This window comes from Cynocephalus volans, chromosome 4 (assembly GCF_027409185.1).
Source record: "Cynocephalus volans isolate mCynVol1 chromosome 4, mCynVol1.pri, whole genome shotgun sequence".
NCBI lineage: Eukaryota > Metazoa > Chordata > Mammalia > Dermoptera > Cynocephalidae > Cynocephalus > Cynocephalus volans.
In genome coordinates, this window is record NC_084463.1 from 162,582,982 (window position 1) to 162,602,613 (window position 19,632).

Below are 19,632 nucleotides of genomic sequence, written 5' to 3' on the forward strand. Positions count from 1 at the left end.
GGGCCTTACGCAGAGAACCAATCACCATCCACTTCCACGTCCCGTCCCTTTTCGGCTTCTGCCCTCAGGCAAAATGGCGCTAGCTCGGAAGCGGCCGAGGCGCTAGGAGTTGCCGAAGCAGGTCCGGAAGCTACCGAGCGAGTCCGGAAGTTGCCGAAAGAGAGCAGCGGAGAAAGAGGATGGCGGATACCATCGCAAGACTACGGGAGGACGGGATCCAAAAGCGTGTGATACAGGAGGGCCGAGGAGAGCTCCCTGGCTTTCAGGATGGGACCAAGGTTCGTGTCCCCTCCTGCCCTTTCCCCTCCTGCGGCGTGGTGCGCATGCGAGGCGGGAGGAGGCCTTAGGCGAGAGGTTGCGCATGCCCAGGTCGCAGCGGCCAGTGACCCCACCGCTCCCATGCGGAGCTCGACGCTGATTGGTCTGAATTTAAGTGGGGGACATTTGGGTGCATCTGCCCCGCCTCCTGGGTTGACCTCCGGGTTGTCCCGAGCAGGTTGCGGGTGGGGTGGTGGTGTCTGAGCTCAGGGCTTGGGCGGACCTGGCGCTGGAGGAAATCTGGGACCCGGGAGTGGCCCCGCAGCACGTGGTTTTCAAGGTTCCTGATCTTTTATGGATGGAAAGGCCTTCTGAAGACTCTTAGGCCAACCCCGATCGTTTAGATGGGAAACTGAGGCCTCGGATCGCGCAAACCCAGAGAACTGACCCAGAGACCAGGTCTGCCAGACCAGAACACTTTGGCAGCTTTCCGACTGCTCTAGGCCTCGCTTGGGACAGATGAGGGCTGGGAAGTAAAGAACGTCCTGCCTTCCTCCTTTCCATATATCCATGTCCCCAGCTCCAGCCTCTCCGACCCCCTCCCTCAGACATCTCCAGGCTTCCCTGCTTCTGCTCCTGGAGTGCCTCTCCCAGTTGCCACTTGTCTGTAGAGTAGGGAGCTTCCCAGGGCCACCCCCCATGCCCAGTAGAGTAGTCAGGCAGAACAAGCATATTGAACGAATGAAGATCCTGGCTGGTGTCAGGGACACCGAAAGTAAGAGCTACTGTGAGTGAGCGCCTGCTCCGCGGCCAGCCCTGTGCCGAGTGTGAGAGCAGAGGGGAGCTGCATGGCTCTAGTGACCATTTGTAACACAGGAAGAGAGGGTGTGTGGTGTAGGTGCATGCCCCTTGGGCTGGGGGGTTGGTGGCCTTGGAAGAAGGGCCTTGCAAGGGAGATCCTGGACAAAACAGACACCAGAATGAGACAGTATCATAAATGTAGTGAAGATCTGTGAGCAATGGCACCCAAGGAACAGGAACAGGTAATGTTAAATAACCAATCACCGGCGTTGATTGAGTGCTTACTATGTGAGCATTGTACTACCTGCTTCACAAGTTCGTTTCCTTCATTTCCTACAACGTGAGATAGGTACTATTCTTGATTGCATTTTACTGATGTGGAAACCAAGCTCAGAGGATCAGCATAGTGCGGCAGTTAAGAGTGTGGGCTCCTCTAACCATATCCTGTTGAGGTGGAGTCTTAGGTCCTCTTCTCTCTGCACTTACCCCAAGATGATCTCATCCAATCTCATCTCTTTAAAACTCTCCATGCTGGGATTACTCCCAAATACATATCTCTGGCCTTTACCTCTCCCTTAACTTGGCATCCAGCTCCCTACTCCCCATCTCCACCTGGATGTCTGGCTGGCAAGTGAAACTCAACCTGTTCCACCCGAGCCTTCTCTATCTCAGTTAAGGGCACCTCCAATCTTCTGGTTGCTCAGTCCAAAAACCCTGGCGTGTTTGTGGTCCTGCCATTCTCTCACATCCCGCAGCAAATCCTCCAAATCCAGCCTGGAGCTGGACACTTCTACCATTTCTGCCATCACCATTCCGCTCCAGGCCACCCTCATCTGTGCCCTAGTTTTTTGCAGGAACCTCCTAACTCTGCTTCCTGTCTCTATCCTTGCCCCTGTATAATCTGTTCTCATCCCAGCAGCAGAACCCACATCAGAGCATGTCCCTCTTCTGGTTGGAGCCATCCAGAGGGTCCCATCTCAGTCCTCACCACAGCCTACAGGCCCTGCGAGGCCCATCCCTGCTGGCCCTGTGACCCCATAGCTCACCCTTCTGCCATGCTGGCCTTGCTGCTTCTTTAACATACCACATGCTGCCCCACTGCAATGCTTTTGCACTTGCTGTTCTTTTGGCCTAGAAAGTTCCTACCCCAGTATCTGCCTGGCTTGCTCTCTTCCTTAGTCACTTCCAATCTCTGCTTAAGTCTTGCCTCCTTAGAGAGTCCCCCTCACCACTGTTTAAACTAAGCCTCCTTAGCAAAGCACTCACCTGACAGCACATTGTTTTGTTTGAGGCCCATCTCCCTCCTCTGGAAGTTCCACATGAGCTCCACGGGGCCTGGGACTTTTGTCTGTTTTTGTTCACTCTGATGTCTAGCACAGAGCTTGGGCACAGTAGGTACTCAGTAAGTATTTGTTGAAGGAACGATTGGAGTCAGACTGCTTGGGCTCTTGTCCCTGCCTAGACACCCACTAGCCAGCCATGTGACTTAGACCCCTTACTTCCCACTGGGGTGGTAGGGTAAAGCCAGGTGTAAGATCAAGTGGTGACCCCTGCAGGAGCCCTGTCCCTTGTGCCAACTGTAGGCTGGGGGTTGGACTTGTCCTTGGGGGTCAGGTGACAGTATGAGCCCTTGTCTGATCTCACATGTGGCCTGCAGGCCACGTTCCACTACCGGACGCTGCACAGTGACGATGAGGGCACCGTGCTGGATGACAGCCGGGCACGCGGCAAGCCCATGGAGCTCATCATCGGCAAGAAGTTCAAGCTGCCTATTTGGGAGACCATCGTGTGCACCATGCGTGAAGGGGAGATCGCCCAATTCCTCTGTGACATCAAGGTCTCTGTCCTGCACCTGTTTGCAGTGTCTGTCCAACCATGCCTCATTACCCATCTCTAAGGCCCTTGCCCTGACTAGGCCACCACCAACTCCAGACCGCCACGTCAGTCTCCTGATTGGCGTCGTGGCCTCTGTTCCACCTTCTTCTGTCCATTAGCCAGATTGCAGACAGGGAGCTCATTCTTAAATGCGAATGACCTGACACCCGTTTGCTTCAGACCTCTGTGGCTCCACGGGCTGGCTGGGTAGCTCAGGTGGTCAGAGTGTGGTGTTATAACACCAAGGTCAAGGGTTCCAAAGCAAAACAAAACAAAAACCTCTATGGCTGCTGGTCACCATCAAGATAGAGCATAAGCAATGGCTGCTTGCTTCGCCCTTCAGCGTCTGGCCCCTGCTAGTCTCCCCTTCTCGTCAGCCTCTCTGTCTTTCCTTCCCATTCTCGTTTTTAGTCAAGATCCTTTCTCATGCTTCAAAGCTAATTCCTGGGTCCCCCCCCACCAGGAAGCTGTCCCTGACTGCTAGTGGTTGGCTTGAACCCCTCCTGTGGGTCCTCCAACCCTCATGCCCTGCATGGCCAGGATCTTGTTTTCTGCCTGGTCCTATCTACTGCAGAGCAGGGATCTGGCCTGTTGACCTCTAGCTTCAAAGTGCCCCCATGGGCCAGCCCAGAGCCAAGACTTAGGAAATGTGTGCCGGACGATGTTACCAGCAGTCAGCCCCCGTGCACACAACGGGAGAGTGGGAGGAGTTATAGACTGGGGTGGGAGTAGACTGATTCCCACCGTCCCAGAAGCTTTTCCAAGTGAAAGTTTAGACACTAGGTCCCCTATTCCCATCTCCCTTAAGGTTTTTTTTTTTTTTAAATTTATTTTTTAATTAATTAATTATTTATTTATTTTAAAAGGTGACCAGTAAGGGGATCTTAACCCTTGGCTTGGTGTTGTCAGCACCACGCTCAGCCAGTGAGCCAGCCGGCCATCCCTATATGGGATCCGAACCCATGGCCTTGGTGTTATCAGCACCGCACTCTCCCGAGTGAGCCACAGGCCGGCCCTCCCTTAAGGGTTTTGAAGTTGCTGCTGTGGGCCCAACTCTGAGATAGGCCCTGAATGGGGTGGGAGTGGGGAGCAGGAGAAGGAAGAGGTGCTGGGAATAGAATGTGGGAGGCCCCAGTAATGGTAAGGAGTCCAGCTTGTGGCCTGCATCCCTGGGAGGAGAGGAGGAGGCAGAAGTAAGAATTCCACTGGACCTGTAAGGACGGGGAGGACAGAGATTGATGGTAGGAGTGTGTGTGTGCGCGAGGTGGGAGGTGGGGTGGGGGCTTGGTCTGGTGGCCAGAGAGTATGGCAGAAGCTGGGGACTTCACTGGGAGAGAGGGCTGAGAGGCTGGAGTCCTCCTCCTGTGTTTCAATGGGCTGGGGGGCCCTGGGCCAGTTGCTGCCCCACTCTGGGCCTTGGTGTCGTTTCTCAGATGGTGGTGGGAGAGGGGGCTAGGCCTCTTGGACCCAGTGACCAGCCAGCCCACACTGATAGAGCCTCTGGCGCCCACTTGCCCTCCTGCAGCACGTGGTCCTGTATCCACTGGTGGCCAAGAGTCTCCGCAACATTGCTGCGGGAAAGGACCCCCTGGAGGGCCAGCGACACTGCTGCGGCATCGCACAGATGCATGAGCACAGCTCTCTGGGCCATGCCGACCTGGATGCGCTGCAGCAGAATCCCCAGCCTCTCATCTTCCACATTGAGATGCTTAAGGTGAGAGGCCGCTGAGCCCCGGGCACCTCCCCAGGCCACCACTGCCCAGCCTCAGAGCAGGTACCGGCTCTGCCTGCCTGCCTGCCCGGGGGTGGTGGTGTGATCATTGGCTGGACTGTTGGGGCATGGGGGACAGGTACAAGAACATCTCAGCGGGATCCTGGCAGTCCCCCTGGGTCTCCCTCCTGTGGCTCCTCTTCCTCCTCCAGGTCTCAAATACACCTCCTCCAAGAGGCCTACCCAGCCCAGCCCACCTCCTTTCTTCTCTGCCCCTGAGCTGACCATTTCCTTCCCAGCCCTGCCATGCTTTGAAGTCACCAAGGAGTTTATGTGTTGCCTCGTCCATCTGGGGCATCTTCCCATGGAACATGAGCTCTGTGAGGCAGGGATTTTCACCATCTTGTCCACTGTTCTGTTCTTAGTACCTGGCACAGTGCTGTGCATGTAGGAGGTGCCACAGAAATGTTTGCTGACTGGTCAGTGCATGAACTAGTGACTGCTTCTGGCATGTGATGTCTGGGGGCCCGGCCAGCCTGGATGCTGTCGGCCCTGCCCCGGGCCCGCTGTGATCTGGCCTGTGCCCCGGCAGGTGGAGAACCCTGGCACGTACCAGCAGGATCCGTGGGCAATGACGGATGAGGAGAAGGCAAAGGCAGTGCCGCTCATACACCAGGAGGGCAACCGTCTGTACCGTGAGGGGCATGTGAGGGAGGCTGCCAGCAAGTACTACGACGCCATCGCCTGCCTCAAGAACCTGCAGATGAAGGTGCTGCCCGCAGCTGGCGGTGGGCAGTAGAGGGGTGAGGTGGAGCCAGGGGTCTCGGTCTCAACCTCTTTTCCCCAGGAGCAGCCTGGGTCCCCTGACTGGATCCAGCTGGACCAGCAGATCACCCCGCTGCTGCTCAACTACTGTCAGTGCAAGCTGGTGGCCGAGGAGTATTACGAAGTGCTGGACCACTGCTCCTCCATCCTCAACAAGTATGACGGTGAGCGCCAGGTACTGGGCAGCCAGGACAGCGGCCTTCTCCCCCCCGTCACCACTGGGCTCTGGGGCTCAAGACCCAACCTTTGACATCACCCATTCTGAGCTCCCACAGGAGCCCAATCAAATGTCCCCCACCCAGGCAGGGCCATGCCTCTGTTGTGCCAGTGAGTGAAGCGTGAAGGGTATCATTGGGGTGGGGGCAGGTGGCATCCCCAGGTCAGGAAGACCTCTCCCCTGTGATGGGCCCATGGTGCCAGGAGATGAGGTGCTGGTTGACACCCCCTCATGCCCTTGCATGTCTGCTGTCCACTGCCCTCCCCTGCAGACAACGTCAAGGCCTACTTCAAGCGGGGCAAGGCCCACGCGGCGGTGTGGAATGCCCAGGAGGCCCAGGCTGACTTTGCCAAGGTGCTAGAACTGGATCCAGCTCTGGCACCCTTGGTGAGCCGAGAGCTGCGGGCCCTGGAGGCACGGATCCGGCAGAAGGATGAGGAGGACAAGGCCCGCTTCCGGGGCATCTTCTCCCACTGATATGGCCATGTGGCCCTGCCCTACCCCGCCAAGGCCACTGCTGCCGCTGCCCGCTTGGCTGCTCCTGCTGGCCTGTGCTTCTCTGTATATAAAGGCCTTATTTATCTCTTGGGTTTGCCGAGCTGGTCTCTTTGGAGTGCCAGGTCATCACCTGCATTTCCTGGCACTTGGGTGACCCTTGGGAGGAAAACGGTCAGGGTTCTCATCCTTGCCCCCCTTCACCAGCTCTGAGACCTGTGGGCCTTGGCATCCCTGATGGAGAAATGAGGATGACGAGCTGTCACAAAGGAAGTGTCTCTCGCCAGTAGGGCTGGGGTGCCCCATGAACCTCTCATCTTAAGCGGGACATAAAACGGGTACAAGCCAGGTAGCTTTGTGCCTAAGTGAGGGGGTCCCCCAGTGCAGCCCTTCCCCTCTAGCCGCTGGCCCCATGGTCCCTCAGTGAGAAGCTGTCTGGGCTGAGGGTGGCTCCTGCCAACTCAAAGCCTGGCTGAGGCGGGAGGGGTCGGGATGGGGTGGGCAGACAATCTGGGAAGAGGCCTTGGGAAGAGCAAAGGACAGAGCCCCCACCCTGGCCCTGCCCCGACCTGCTGCATGACTCTAGGCAGGTCCTGGCCCATCCCTGCACTTGTGTCCCTGGCTGCCCTGTGACACCAGGCAGTAAGCAGTCGGGTGGGATGCCGGTGGTGTTTATTTTCATGGGTTTACACATACTGGAAAAGCCTCTGGGCCCTTGCCCGTGCCATCCTCCCTTTGCCGGGCTGGTCCCCCACATGAAAGAAGTAACGCTTCAAAAGGCAGAGCGTGGGGACGGAGCCAAAGACCCCAGCCTCCCACACGCTGCTGCCTGGGCCCCCAGGTGTGTCAATAAATAACCCAGGTCCAGCCACAGTGTGGGCCTCACTCTTCGCTGTCCAACTTGAGGCTGACGCTGCGGGCCTTGCCCCGTGCCAGGGTGGTGGGCGGCGTCCCCGGGGCCTCACGCTCCACCTGGCTGGGGCCCCTTGAGCGAAGCAGCTGGCTCTGTTTGCGGAGGAAGTCCACAGGGGCCGCCACGCCATAGCTGCTCTTGGCCAAGGCAGCCCTTGCAGGTCCTGAGGGGGCATGAGAGTGGGAGCCCGCCTCCAGCTGGCCCAGGTGGGCCACGTAGCCATCTGACAGGAACTGTGGGCAGAGGTGGGCAGGGCTGAGGGGACAGCTGGCCTAAGGCCTACGTGCTACCCTCTCCTGCCTTCCTGAGGCAGGGCGGGGGAACTGGGTAGTGCTGGCTGGATGACAGGCCAGCTGCAGCCCAGCCTGAAGCCTTCTCAATAGATAGGAACCCCAGGCTGGAGCCCCTTGGCTCTACTACCCCCACCCATCTGAACCTCAATCTCCTCATCTGTAAAGTGGGATCTTGGAGGGAAGATAGCAGCTAACATTTACCTAGCACTTGCTTTGTACCCAGCCCTGTGCCTGTTGATGTGTAGTAAATGATGTGATCTTCGTGATAATCTGATGAGGTCAGTGCCATTATCATTTCTATCTTACAGACAGGAAACTGAGCCTCAGAAAGGTCAAGGCCATGGTGGAGTGGAACCAGCACTGGAGGTCTCGAACACACTCCAGCCTGGCTTATCACCTCTGGTTTGCTGGGCGGCCCAGCAGTTCCAAGCTGCTCATGACTCCTGTCCTAGGAGGAGCCCCGCTTCCCTGAGGCCGGTGAGGCCTCCTCACATCTGCCCCTGCCCCCCGTTAACCCCCGGGGCGTCTTAACACATGGCTGGTCCTCATGGCCTCAGACCCAGGCTCCTGCTCCCTGGTGGGTCCTGGCACTTGGCCCTCACCTGGCACTGTGCCTGCAGCTTCCGCACAGCGCGGCCCACGATGTAGGTCTGGCTTGGGGACAGGCCCAGCGCCGCGTATACAGCCACGTCTTTGGGGGACCCATAGCCGGCCACGATGTTCAGTTCTACCTGTGGCGGGAGAGGCCACTCAGCCGCCCCGGGGGGCGGAGCATTGCGGCGGGGGGCGGGGTCTGCTGGGCTTCCCCAGTCAGATTGTTTTAGGGGCGGGGCTGGCCAGACGGAGGCGGGGACAGAAGGTCTAGTCACTGACCAGGGCGGGACCAAGCGAATCTCCTCAGGAGGGACCCAAGGATAAGGGGCCCCTCGGGCTACAAGGGCAGGACCATAGGGGACTTTACAGTCAGAAAAGGTCCGGGGATGGGGGAGCAGATGGGCTGTCGTACGGCCCGGGGCGAGAGCAAAGTGGGGACCCTCCCCAGCCGCCACACCTCCTGCACCAAGCTCTGCAGAAACATCGCCTTCTGGCGCAGCGGGTCGTGGGTGAGTCCGTCGCAGAAGGAGACGACGCCGTGAGGGAAGTTGTGCTGGGACAGCCAGGCCACCACGCGGTGCTTCTGCATATCAGGCCGGCCCGTTACATACACGATCAGGTAGCCCGCGTCCTGCCAGTGCCTGCGAGGTGGGGACGGTGGTCAGCTCCACCGGTGGGCGATGGGGCCGGTCACCGCGCCGAGCTGCGTGGTGGCGGCTCCTACCTGACCACGTCCACGGCGCCAGCGCGCACCTTGGGGTCGCTGCCCATGATGGAGACGCTGGCAGTGAAGGAGCCGTCGATGCTGAAAACCACGGCCTCCGTGCCACGGGCCACCACCGTCAGGCAGCACTCGGCGTAGGTGTGGTCGCCCCTGCGGCCCATGGGAGGCGTGACTGGTGCGGGGCCAAGCCAGATGCAGCCCCGCCCCGCCCCGCGGAGGCCCGGGTGCCCGTGCTCACCTGACCACCATGCGCACCGGGTAGACGCCGATGCCCAGGGCGCGCTCCGGGGGCACCGGGAACGTGAGGCGGCCGGAGCTGTTGGTGACCTCGGTGCCGAAGTGGATCCACTTGCCTGACAGTGGCTGAGTCATGACGTAGACGTCCACCTGGCGGGAAGAGGGGGCAGGAAGGCCCGTGGGGGCGGAGCCCTGGGGCACCCCCTAACCCTGCAGGACAGCAGAGGTGGGGCGGGGGGCGGGGGCGGCCGGGGACGCAACGCGCTAGACAGGAGGGGCCGGGAAGACCAGGGGCCGGGCCTCCGGGTCCTGACCTTCTCTCCGGTGAGAGTGACCACGTCCAAGGGCCCGTACATGAAGCGCGCGCTCAGCACCTGGGGGCGGCCCTCGCACACCACCGTGTCGCTCGCCCGGTGGTTGGAAGTGACGTTCTGGCGGGAGGAGAAAGCGTGAGCCCAAGGCCAGGAAAGATGGGGATGCTGCGGGAGCTGGGGGCGGGCACGGGCTTTCACGCCCGGGGCGGCGCCTGGAGGAGGCCCTGGGCCGTGCGCCTCTGCGGCCCCCCGGGGCGGGGAGCGGCTGGGTGCGGACTGCGGCTCTGGGGGACAGAGGCAGAGGAGGCGGGTGGGGGTGAGCGCAGAGCCAGCCCGACTTGAGCGGAGGTCGGGGGGCCGGGGAGGAGACCCGCGGTCCCGGACACAGGGCTGGGGCGGGGTGCGAGAAACTGCGGGCCGGGTGGAGGCGCGGCCCGGCCGCATCGCGCGGGGCGCCTACCCGGATCTTGACCTGCGTGCGTTTGCGCTGCCACTTCTCCCTGGGGAAGGCCGGGCTGTACATGGACGGCTCCTCGCACTCGGCCAGCTGGGGCCGCTCCTTCTCGATCACCTGCGCAGGACACGGGGCGTGAATGGGGCGGCGGGGACGGGAGTGGGGCTGCCCTCCCCCGACCCACTAGTCCTCGTCCGGTTCCCATTTCCCATCCCACGTCCACGGCGCACCTGGCGCAGGATGAAGGCCACCACGTCCGCCGACTCCCAGTAGCTGGCGTGGAAGAGGTGGGGCAGCGTGACGGTGGGAAAGGCGGTGAGCGCCTCGGGGCAGTACAGCGAGTAGTCGATCCTCTTGGTCCCCCACCAGCGCTCCAGGACTGCACGGCCACGGCAGGCAGTGAGTCAGGGTGGCCTCCTGCCCGTGCCCATCTGCCCAGCCCTTGGGTGCGCTTCCCTCCCTCCTTTCTGCCAAGCCTGCTTTTTGCCAAGTCCAGGCTGGGTGCTGGGGGAGGGGGGGTCCCCAGTAAATGCTGGGGAAGGGGCCTTTCAGCTGGGCTTTGGCAGTGGAATAGGGCCACCCATCCTGCCCCCATAAGCACCCCCCCACCCCCTGGACTGCCCAGGCCAGTGGCTGGCCGACTCACTCTTAACCACCTCACTGGTGCTGCTGGGGGCAGCTGGCTGGGCCGGTGGCTCCGTGCCTAACTCACTGCCCTTCCAGAAGGCACCGCTGGCCGAGGTGGGCGTTGAGGGCACCAGCATCTCCAGCTCCTCCAGAAAGAGGCCTGAGTGGGTCTGCAGAGTGTCGGCTGGGGAGGAGGGGCAACCTCAGCAGCAGGCTGGGCCAGGTTGCCCTTCTGTCTTCTCACCCGGGGTCCAGGACAGCTCAGCCACCATCGTCCTGCCAGCCCACCCTGGTCAGGTCTTGGCTGTGGCTGCAGTGCCCCACATCTGGGTGCAAGTGAAATGTGGGGGACATTCTCTTTTCTTAGCTCACTCCTGCAGCCAGCTGCATTCCTGCCAGAATGCCTGTCACCACCTCCCCAAATGCATGCACACCCATGCCCAACACAGGCCCGCTTGTCTCACGGGGCCACTGCGTACCGGCTGCATGCTTCCCGGATACGTGGCCCATATCACTGCCCCATTCTGCCTCCTCTCTCTAGTTTAGTCACCACCACTGCCCCCTACTCCTGGGCACAGAAGGTCAGAAGGTCCTGGGGATCCAAACCCCCCAGGGAAGGACTCCCTGGTCCTGGGAGTGGTGACATGAGAGGTTAGCCGTGATGTGGGAACTACCACGTATCTTCTGCTACCTCCTTCCTCCCTGGCGGTGCCCTCCTCCTCCTTCCCTTTATCTTGCTTGGGGGTGTACCCAGAAGCAGGGATGAGCCATCTCCCAGGGGGAACTTCTGATAGCGGGGTACAGCCAGTGGGGCGATGGCCTGGAACTTGGGGGCCAGCAGAGGCTCGAGGCGGGAGGCACAGGGGTCGGCCGCGTGGAAGAGGTTGTAGATCTGCTCGCAGGCTGGGCGCATCTGGGCCACTGGGTACCCAGGAGACAGAGAAAGGTGGGAAGGGGTTCAGCTGGGCATTCTGGAAGGCAGGGGGTATGGAAGCAGCACCTTGACATGCTGTGTGACCCTGAGTCAGCACTTCCCAAACTGCACTCCCTGGGAGGTCACTAGGGTCCTGCTTCACATGACACAGGTCCCTTGGCTAAGAGATCAGAGCCTTCAGTTGGCTGCTGTGGTTCAGGGTGAAGCATTTCCTGCACAAATGGACCTCTTCTCATGCAGAACATCTCGTGTGAAGTTCCTCCCAGTGCACTTTGGGAAACTTGGCCGAGGCAAGTCACTTCCTTCTGGGCCTCAGGTTCCCTTTCTCTAGCCAGGCCACTTAACTTGTACCGTGGGGAATAGCAATAATAATGCAGAGTCTTAGGTGAGATGAAAGGCCAGAGGAGAGAAGAGACGCAGACAAAAGACCGGCAGTGCCCCCCGCCCCCGAGGGCTCACCCTCCAAGGCAGGCATCACGGTTTTGCGCAGAGCCAGCACCAAGCCCAGTGGGGAGCCGAAGAGGAAGAAGCCGGAGACCTTGAAGTCGAGGCGGGCAGCACTGGTGGGGCCATCGGGAGCCTCGGAACTGGCAGCGGGAGGGCAGGAGGCTGTGCTTGCCCGCCGGGGCTCCCCGGAGGAAGCAGTTGCAGCGGCTGCCTGCAGGCTGGGGGGGAGGGGAGTGCTCAGCGCTGGTGCCTCCGATGTCCAGCACCTGCCCAGGGCAGGGGTGGTGGTGCAGGGATGTCACCTGTTCTGAGAGCCCTCAGGCTCAGGACCGGCCAAGTCGCTGGAGGTGCGCTGGGCAGGCAGGGCTGTGGGTTCTGGGCTGGCCCGACCCAGCCCCTCCACCCCATCTGCCAGTGGGTCCCGCACCGGGCCTACCTCCGGGGAGAGCAGCTCATTGTTCTAGATGGAGCAGAGAACAGAAACATCCTTAGGCCTGGAGACCATTCAATTTCTACTTATCTGGAAGTGAAGAGAGGCTTGGGGGATGAGCAGGGCAGAGTCCCAGAGGAGACAAGAACTAAGGAGGCAGCAGAGGTCACATTTCAGGGGGCAGAGGCACAGAGGTGGAGAGAGAAAATCCCCCTCCTGAGGAGGCTGGGTTTGGTCACACTGACCATGCTCCCACGGCGGCTGCTGCCCCGACTCCCGGTGCCCATGCTGGTGCTGTGGCAGAGTGCGTCAAAACCCAGGATGCCACCAACGCCATCTCCAATCAGCACCACCTGGGAGAGAGGGTGGGCATCACGGAAAGAGGCCTTGGCACTACACTGGCGAGGCCACAGCTGGGGCTGCAGTGGAGGGCAGCTGAAGCATCGCTTCCCAGAAATGTCCCTGACCCCTGACCTGCCCGCAGAAGCCGGTGCCCTCAGAGGAGCGCAGAAAGGCCGCGTACGTCTGGTTGGTGCGGGCGATGACAGTGGCCACCGCACCCTGGTAGCGGGAGGATGAGGTGGCCAATAGTGGCAGGGCAGCCAGTGGAATGTGGTCCTGGGAGCGGGACAGGCTGTCACCGTCGTGGCTGTAGGGGCTCAGGCTGCAGGAGGAAGGGGTATGGTGGGTGGGTGAGGGGCCTCCAGCCTCAGTACTGCCACCCATGTCCCCTTGGCTGGCAGGCAAGCCCTGGCACCATGGGTCCTTTGTGGGGAGTGTCAGCACCCAAGAGGCACTGGAGGTGGAGCCATTGACCAGAAACAGGTCCAGCCATGTCAGTGATTGACCCAGGTGTCTGGCTTCCTGACCCTGACCCCTCCCCACATGGCATCTCCCTGATCTGAGAAGTCAGCGCCTTGGGGACCCTGTGTGTCCCCCGCCTCTCCACCCCTGGTCAGTACTTGGAGACAAGGGCATAGGCGGCAGCGCAGATGGGTGGGCAGGGCACCAGTCGCAGTGCCACATGGCCCAGGGCCTCAGGGAAATGGATGCGGGTGATGGCCTCGAAGGCTGAGCTCAGCGTCTGCACGTCCGCCTGCTTGGAGTTGGCGTCTCCAGGACCCAAGTCCAGGATGTTGCCGCTGTGCAGGATGAGGAAGAGGGCGTGGACTGCGCATGCCTCGGCCCCCAGCTCCACGGCTCCATCCGGGCCCTGTGGGGTGCAATGGGGTGCTGGGGTGTCAGAGCAGTGGCTGCAAGGGCAAGTGGGCAGAACGTCTACGTGGGGTGGCCTGACCCTACTTGCCTCCGAGTCCCTGGGTGCTCGGGCCCCGTCCTCCATGCCTTTAGCTGCCTCAGTTCCACAGTCTGTAAGGCAGGGGAAAGCCAGTGAGGGGACCGAGGTGACCAGTGGGATCCCCTTATCTGGCACAGCCCCAGCCGCCCCATCTCCCCCCCACCTTCTCCCCGCTCCAGCTCTTACAGGTCATCCCGCATTTCCAGGCCTTTGCCCGAGCTGCTCCTGCATGGTCAGGACTGCCTCTCACACAATGCCTATGGCAAACTTCCAGTCCTGCCCTGTCCTATGTGGTGGCCACCAGCTGCATGTGGCTATTTACATTTAAATGAATTATAATACAATAAAAAATGCAGTTCCTCACCACACCAGCCACATTTCAAGCGCTTGAGAGCCTCGTGTGGCTAGTGGCTACTGTATCGGGCAGCACAGATCGGGAACATTTCCATCATTACAGAAAGCTGGACAGTGCTGGTCCAATCCTTCAAAACCCAGTGTAGACAACACCTCCCACAGGAAGCTTCCTGGACTCCAAATTAATTCCTCCCTTCTTTGTGCTACGTCTGAACCTCGACTACACTCTAATCATCCACCCGTCCATTATCCACTCGTTATTCATCTGTGTACTTAATGAGCACCCTCTCCAGACTGACATCATCTTAATGGACCACATTAAACTTATGACTGAGTTGTTCTGAGTCCCAGCTGCATATGGGGTCTTTACCTGGCACCCCCTCTGCCTCTGTTGGGGAGGCAAAGGCGTCAATGAAGTCATTGGAGTTCCACTTGGTCATCTCTTTGGGGAAGACTTCATCACTGTCCGAGAAGCCTTCTGAGGGGACAGGGGGCTGTATTTAGGGGTGGGAGGAGCTGCTCAGGCCCCCTCCCCACAAACAGGGCCTTGGTGCTGACCGTGGGCATCAAAGAACTCCTCTTCGGAGCTGTTCTCAGAGTCCCGGGCAATGTTCTGCATGCGCCACTCGGACAGGCTCTGGGGAGACACACCCCCTGCAGGGCAGGCTCAGCCTTAGCCTGGAAGCCCAGCCTGGGGAGGGACGCTCCCTCCCATCCCTGTGCCCTGCCTCACCTCCGTGTTGGGATGAGTAGGAGGAACGAGAGGATGAGGACCATTGCTTCCCAAAGCTGGTGTCCGGGGAGGCATCGGGGTCAGGGGGCGCCTCGGGACCATCGGGGGTGCCAGTGTTGCTGGCCCCAGATCGGGCCTCAGTGCTTGGTTTCCTGGGGGGCTGGGCCTCGGGCCCTTCACTGCTCGAGTTGCACTTGGCCATGCGCTGGGCCAGCATGCGGGCGGTCTCCTCCTCCAGTGCCCGGATGTCAGCCATGCTCAGCTCTGTCCACTCGTCCTGCCAGCACCAGGCCTGGCGATGGGCCCGCAGCATCACTCGACGCAGACCTGCAGATGCCCGGGCATCATAACCATGCCCCCCTTCTCCCTGCCACCGCAGCCGGCCCTCAAGGTTGGGTAATGGCTCCCCTGGGCACACCACCCACCCAGAGCCACAAAGTAGGGCAGGGCCAGCGCTACCCAGGGGATGGGAGTGGAAACAGGGCATTTGTTTTCTTGCCCCTCTTCTCTCCCTACCGACTGTCTCTCCTAACTGTTTGGACACCCTGACTCGGAGCACAGACCCCACCCCATCACTGCAGAAGCTGGAACCACTGCTAGTTCTTGCTTGCTTTCAGCTGGCTTCCTGCTGACTTCTGAGAAGTTAACAATTAATTAAGGCATTAACAGTTAATGAAATTGTTGATGGTTAATGAAGGTGTTAATGGAAGTGTTGGCACTCAATGGAGGTTGAAGAGAAACATGATACCCATTTTGGGATATTTTCATCTTAATCAGAGGAATAAAGCTAGAAACTCTTAAATTTCTAGGAAATAAAGTAATAATGGTTGAATTATAAACTTCTGGAAGGAAATATATCAGAATCTTAATAGTTGTTATGTGTGGGTGATTTTAATTTTCTTATTTGTGCTTTTTGGTATTTTTCCAAATGCAAGACAAGGAATGTGTATTACTCTCTAACCTAAATTTTCTCATCTGTAAAATGGGAATAATAATAGTCCTTACCTCATGGGGTGTTGTGGGAGTTAAAGATCTTGCACAAAAAGTGATTAGCAAAGGATCTGGTATGTTGTGATCACTCAGTCAATATTAGCTCTTACTATCTGGCCCAACCTCTTCATTTATAGAAGGGAAAATTAAGGTGCAGAGAGGGCCAGGGGCTTGCTGGCAGTGCCATGGGGGGGGGGGGTCAGAGGTGGAGCAGAACCCAAGCTGCTAAACTCCCCCACCTGGGGATCGTGCTTCTACGTAGAGGTGGCCCACCCTTAGACCTGTGAGGTGAGGCAGGGCTGAGCTGCAGGAGCCATTGGGTTAGGTTTAGGGGAGGTGTGGAACAGGGGCTCCTGCACACCACAGCCAGAGGCTGGGACCCTGGGAGCTGGGGGCAGGAGGGTACCCCAGAGAGAATATCAGAGTCATGGCCTCTAAGCCTGCACTCCTTAGCATGTTGCCTGTTAAAGCTGGCCACCCTCCTGAGATGCTCTAAGTGTGGCTCGACTCTGGAGGATGGAGAATCTTAGAATCTTGAAGGGGCTTCTCAATGTCAGAGCCAGCATGGACCTCAGAGATCACGTTGTCAGCTTCTTGCCCTCTTGGCTCATACCTGCACCTCAAGGTGAGGTTCCCCCAATCCCTGCTAGGCTGTGCTGTGCCCCCCACCTCCCTCCCCGCCTCAGTGCTCCCCACCTCAACTGGTAACAATGGCTTTATGCTTCTGTGTCCCCAGTAGACGGGGAGCAGCCCTGGCTCCCGTGTAAGGCCCGGTGCACACTGAGAGGAACCTCCCACGGCTGGGTGCTCACCGACGTCGTGGATGAACTGCTCGATCTTGGCCTGCATGCCCCAGTAGCGGAACTCCACCTTGCACAGCTTATAGGCGCACATGAGGGGCCCCGTCTGGGCTGCTGTCCGCGCCCAGTCATCTGCCAGCGGCCCTCGGCCTGTCTTGACCGAGCGGTACAGCCGGGGGTCCTCTTCTGCTTTGTACTCGCCTGGGGCCACTGCATCCCGCACGATGTCAATGGTGTCTGAGAGGGTTCCAGCAAGCACTGAGCAACACCAGCCCGTCAAGCCTGTCCCCCATCCCCCCTGCCACCCCTAAGGATTGGGAGAACAGCCCTACACAGACAGGAAGCTGAGGCCGGGAGAGAACTGGGACCTGTCAGAGGCCACCCGTTGAGGCAGTGGGGAGCCCGGGGGAGGCCTCACCCAGGATGCGCTGTCTCCTCTCTGCCCCACTCAAATTGAAGACGTTCGGCTGCTGCCCTCCATCAGGTAGGTAATAAGTCTCTATTTCAATAGAGAATTTCTCTACAAAGGGGCAGGTGTACCTAGGCAGAGGCCAGGAGTGAGGGTCACGACAGTGCCCACGAGGGCTGTTCCCCTCACAGCCCCAGGCCCGAGCCCACCGCACCCACTCACCGGGTGCGGGTGTAGGGGTAAGCGTTCCAGGATTCCTCCTCTACCTGCAGTGCGGCCTTGGGCAGCAGTGCCCGGAACCAGCCTGGGATGTGGGAGCCCACGTGGTACACCTTGTGTGTGTACTGCCCGCTGCCTCCGGGCCCATCTGTGTAGGGCCGGTTGGCCAGGATCTCCACGCCGCTGCCCTCGCCACTGGACTCCTCCCGGCTCTTTTTCTGCAGCCCAGGGCAGAACAGAACTGAGAGCTCAGCCCCACTCTGCTACTGAGACCCCCAGCTTGGCCTGGTTCCCCGCACAGCTCTGGAGTCCTAGTCCCAGCCTTTTCATTTCCCTGAAACCTGACCCTGGCCCCCATCAGCTCCTTGGGATCAGGATCACAGGGGCCGCCCAGTTCCCCATGTACTGGGTTCTGCACTCAGTACAGTCATTCGAGCATTTACTGCTGGCTCCATTGCAGGCATTGTTTAGGATTATATTAATCGGGATCTATTGATAGCAGAACAAAGACCCCTGCCCTTGTGGAATTTATATTCTAGTGAAGGGAGACACATAACAGGAAAAAGCAAATTGTGTGGTATGTTAGAAAGCAATAGTGCTACAGGAAGAAGGCACAGAGAGGTCAAGAGTTGGGAACAGCAATTTTGCTATGATGGTTGGGGAGGGCCTCGTTGAATCAGTGACATGACCGTGGCTTGAACGTGACTTGAAGAAGGGGAGGGAAGATGTGGGTTGGGGGGAGTATTCAAAGCAAAGGGGAGGCCAGTGCCAGCCCCTGAGGCAGCAGCATGCTGGATGTGCTCAAGGAACAGCAAGGAGTCCACGGTGGCTGGCACAGAAGAATGGAAAGGGGCCTTCACCTTTTGGAGTACCTGACCCTGGTACCTTCCCTTTCTGGCACCCCAAATCCCAGGTCCTGTCACACCCCTCATAGCTTGAAAACACCAGATCCTGGTCTTTTATAGCTCTGGAGCCTGAACTTGGCCAACTCACCCCTCTGAGGCCAGATCCTCTCCCGCTTGCCTCCTCAGATCTGATCCTACAGTTCTGGGGAACGATCTGGAGCAGACCTCCCTGAGGCCCTGCCCCAACCCTCTCACCTCCCCGGGAGGCTGCCCTGGCTGGCTCTTCTCACAGCCCAAGCCTAGACCACCTCCCGCATCTTCGGGTCCCTGCCTGTCCCATCCCTGTCACAGTTTTGGGACCGGATCGTCATCCCATCTCTCTGATCTCGGGCTGCGGGGACCCTGCACCCTCTCCACACCCCCTCCAGCCTTCTCTACCACCCAGCCCCCCTCCCCACTCCTGCCTCCTCCTGGGCTCCTTTCCCTGCCCCCCATGGGATTACAGATTCTCAGGAGAATTAAAGGAGCTCATACGTGGGCTGAGCATCCAGCTCAGGCTGGGCACTCGGGGTGGGGGGCACCACTCAGCCCTTCTGCCCCTTTCCCCACAGCCCTCACCCCCTCCCCACCCTTGCATCCCAAGAGGGGCCTCTCTCTGGGCTCCGGAGCAGGACCGGCGGGGTCCACCCTCGTCCCCGGTGCGGCCTGCGCGCTCCCGGACACCCCCAGACGTCCCCCTCCCCGCGGCCCTCACCTGGATCATGTAGAGCTGGGCCACCTGGTACTCGTCCAGGCTCATGGGCAGCAGGATGTGGTACTCCTTGACGAGCATCCTGACGGCGCTCGGGCCGCGCGGCCTCCACTCCGCCTGGCGCAGGGCACGGCGCGGCCGTCAGTGCGGGGCGGCGGCGCGCGGCCCCGAGCCCTGCACGCCGGCCGCGAGGCTGCGGCCGCGGGACCCCATGCCCGGGCCCGCCACGGGGGCGCCGGCGAGCCCCGCGCCGCTGCTCGCGCCGCCGGGCCCGGAGCCGCAGCGAGGCGGGGCGCTGACCTCCTTTCCGCGCGGCCCCCGCCCCCCGCCCGCCCGTCGCCATGGCAACCGCGCGCTGACGCGGGCCCCCCGGAGCGGTGCGGCGCGCGCGGGCCGGCTGCGCCTCTCCCGCCGCGACCCGGGCCCCCCTTCCACGACCGGCCCCTCGGGGGCCCGCCCCCTGCATCCTTCCCCACTCGGCGGGAGCCCGTGTCCCTCACTCCCAACGTCCACCTGGAACCTTGTCCCTCGGGTTGTCACTCCGCGGGGCGGCCCCGTGCGCCCCAGCATCTCTGCCGGTGCTCCCCAACCCTGGCACCCGAGCCCAGCACCGATACCCCTCCGCCCCCCAGACCCGCCCTCCCCACCCTGGCGGGCAGCCGGGTCCTCGACTTGCCCTCCCCGACATCCTTCCTGGAGCCCCGGTCCCCGATGACGCTCCCCTAGTCTATGCGGCCACCCCATCATCCTTGCCCGGGTTTAACCTCTCCTCGGGCTAAGGCAAGAGTGGCTCCGCTTGGTGTCCCACGGCCGCCGCCCTGGGGGAACCGCTCCGCCACCCTGTGCCCCGGCCCGGCACCGCGGTTCCGGGGCAGGCACCCCCTTCCCCTTCTCCAGCTCGCACCCAGTGAGTAGGCGAGAGGCCCCGTCGTCGCCACTTCCCTCTGCCCCGGCGTCCCCGTCCCTCTCCGTGCTCTTGGCCCGCCCGCCGACGTCCCGGCTCACCTCTGCTCACCCGGCCCGGGCGGGGGAGGCCGGCACGTGGGTCGAAGCACCGGGCGTCCCTAGCCCCGGCCTCGGGTGCC

The 19,632-nt window shown here is 60.6% G+C and overlaps 2 protein-coding genes across 3 annotated transcripts; one reads left to right on the forward strand and one right to left on the reverse strand.

Moving 5' to 3' along the window:
* Positions 1-72: 72 nt before the first annotated feature.
* Positions 73-6,272, forward strand: AIP (aryl hydrocarbon receptor interacting protein). 2 transcript variants are annotated; one of them, XM_063092934.1, is made up of 6 exons: positions 73-278; positions 2,717-2,896; positions 4,460-4,648; positions 5,238-5,414; positions 5,493-5,634; positions 5,959-6,272. In XM_063092934.1, the coding sequence occupies exons 1-6, from the start codon at positions 180-182 to the stop codon at positions 6,162-6,164; spliced, it is 993 nt and encodes a 330-aa protein (XP_062949004.1). In that variant the 5' UTR covers positions 73-179; the 3' UTR covers positions 6,165-6,272. The 2 variants fall into 2 exon arrangements, with proteins under 2 accessions (XP_062949004.1, XP_062949005.1); XM_063092935.1 differs by having other exon boundaries at positions 5,493-5,626; positions 5,959-6,031.
* A 581-nt stretch (positions 6,273-6,853) lies between these two features.
* Positions 6,854-18,628, reverse strand: PITPNM1 (phosphatidylinositol transfer protein membrane associated 1). Its single transcript, XM_063092933.1, has 23 exons — positions 18,551-18,628; positions 16,955-17,169; positions 16,742-16,863; positions 16,336-16,560; positions 14,534-14,860; positions 14,359-14,454; positions 14,171-14,278; positions 13,456-13,517; positions 13,112-13,362; positions 12,624-12,813; positions 12,395-12,502; positions 12,022-12,179; positions 11,732-11,937; positions 11,089-11,259; positions 10,358-10,522; positions 9,942-10,090; positions 9,718-9,828; positions 9,258-9,374; positions 8,945-9,093; positions 8,707-8,856; positions 8,440-8,623; positions 7,991-8,119; positions 6,854-7,328 (listed from the first exon to the last, which is right to left on the reverse strand). Exons 1-23 carry the CDS (start codon positions 18,626-18,628, stop codon positions 7,065-7,067), a joined length of 3,735 nt encoding a protein of 1,244 aa, XP_062949003.1. The 3' UTR covers positions 6,854-7,064.
* Positions 18,629-19,632: the final 1,004 nt, after the last annotated feature.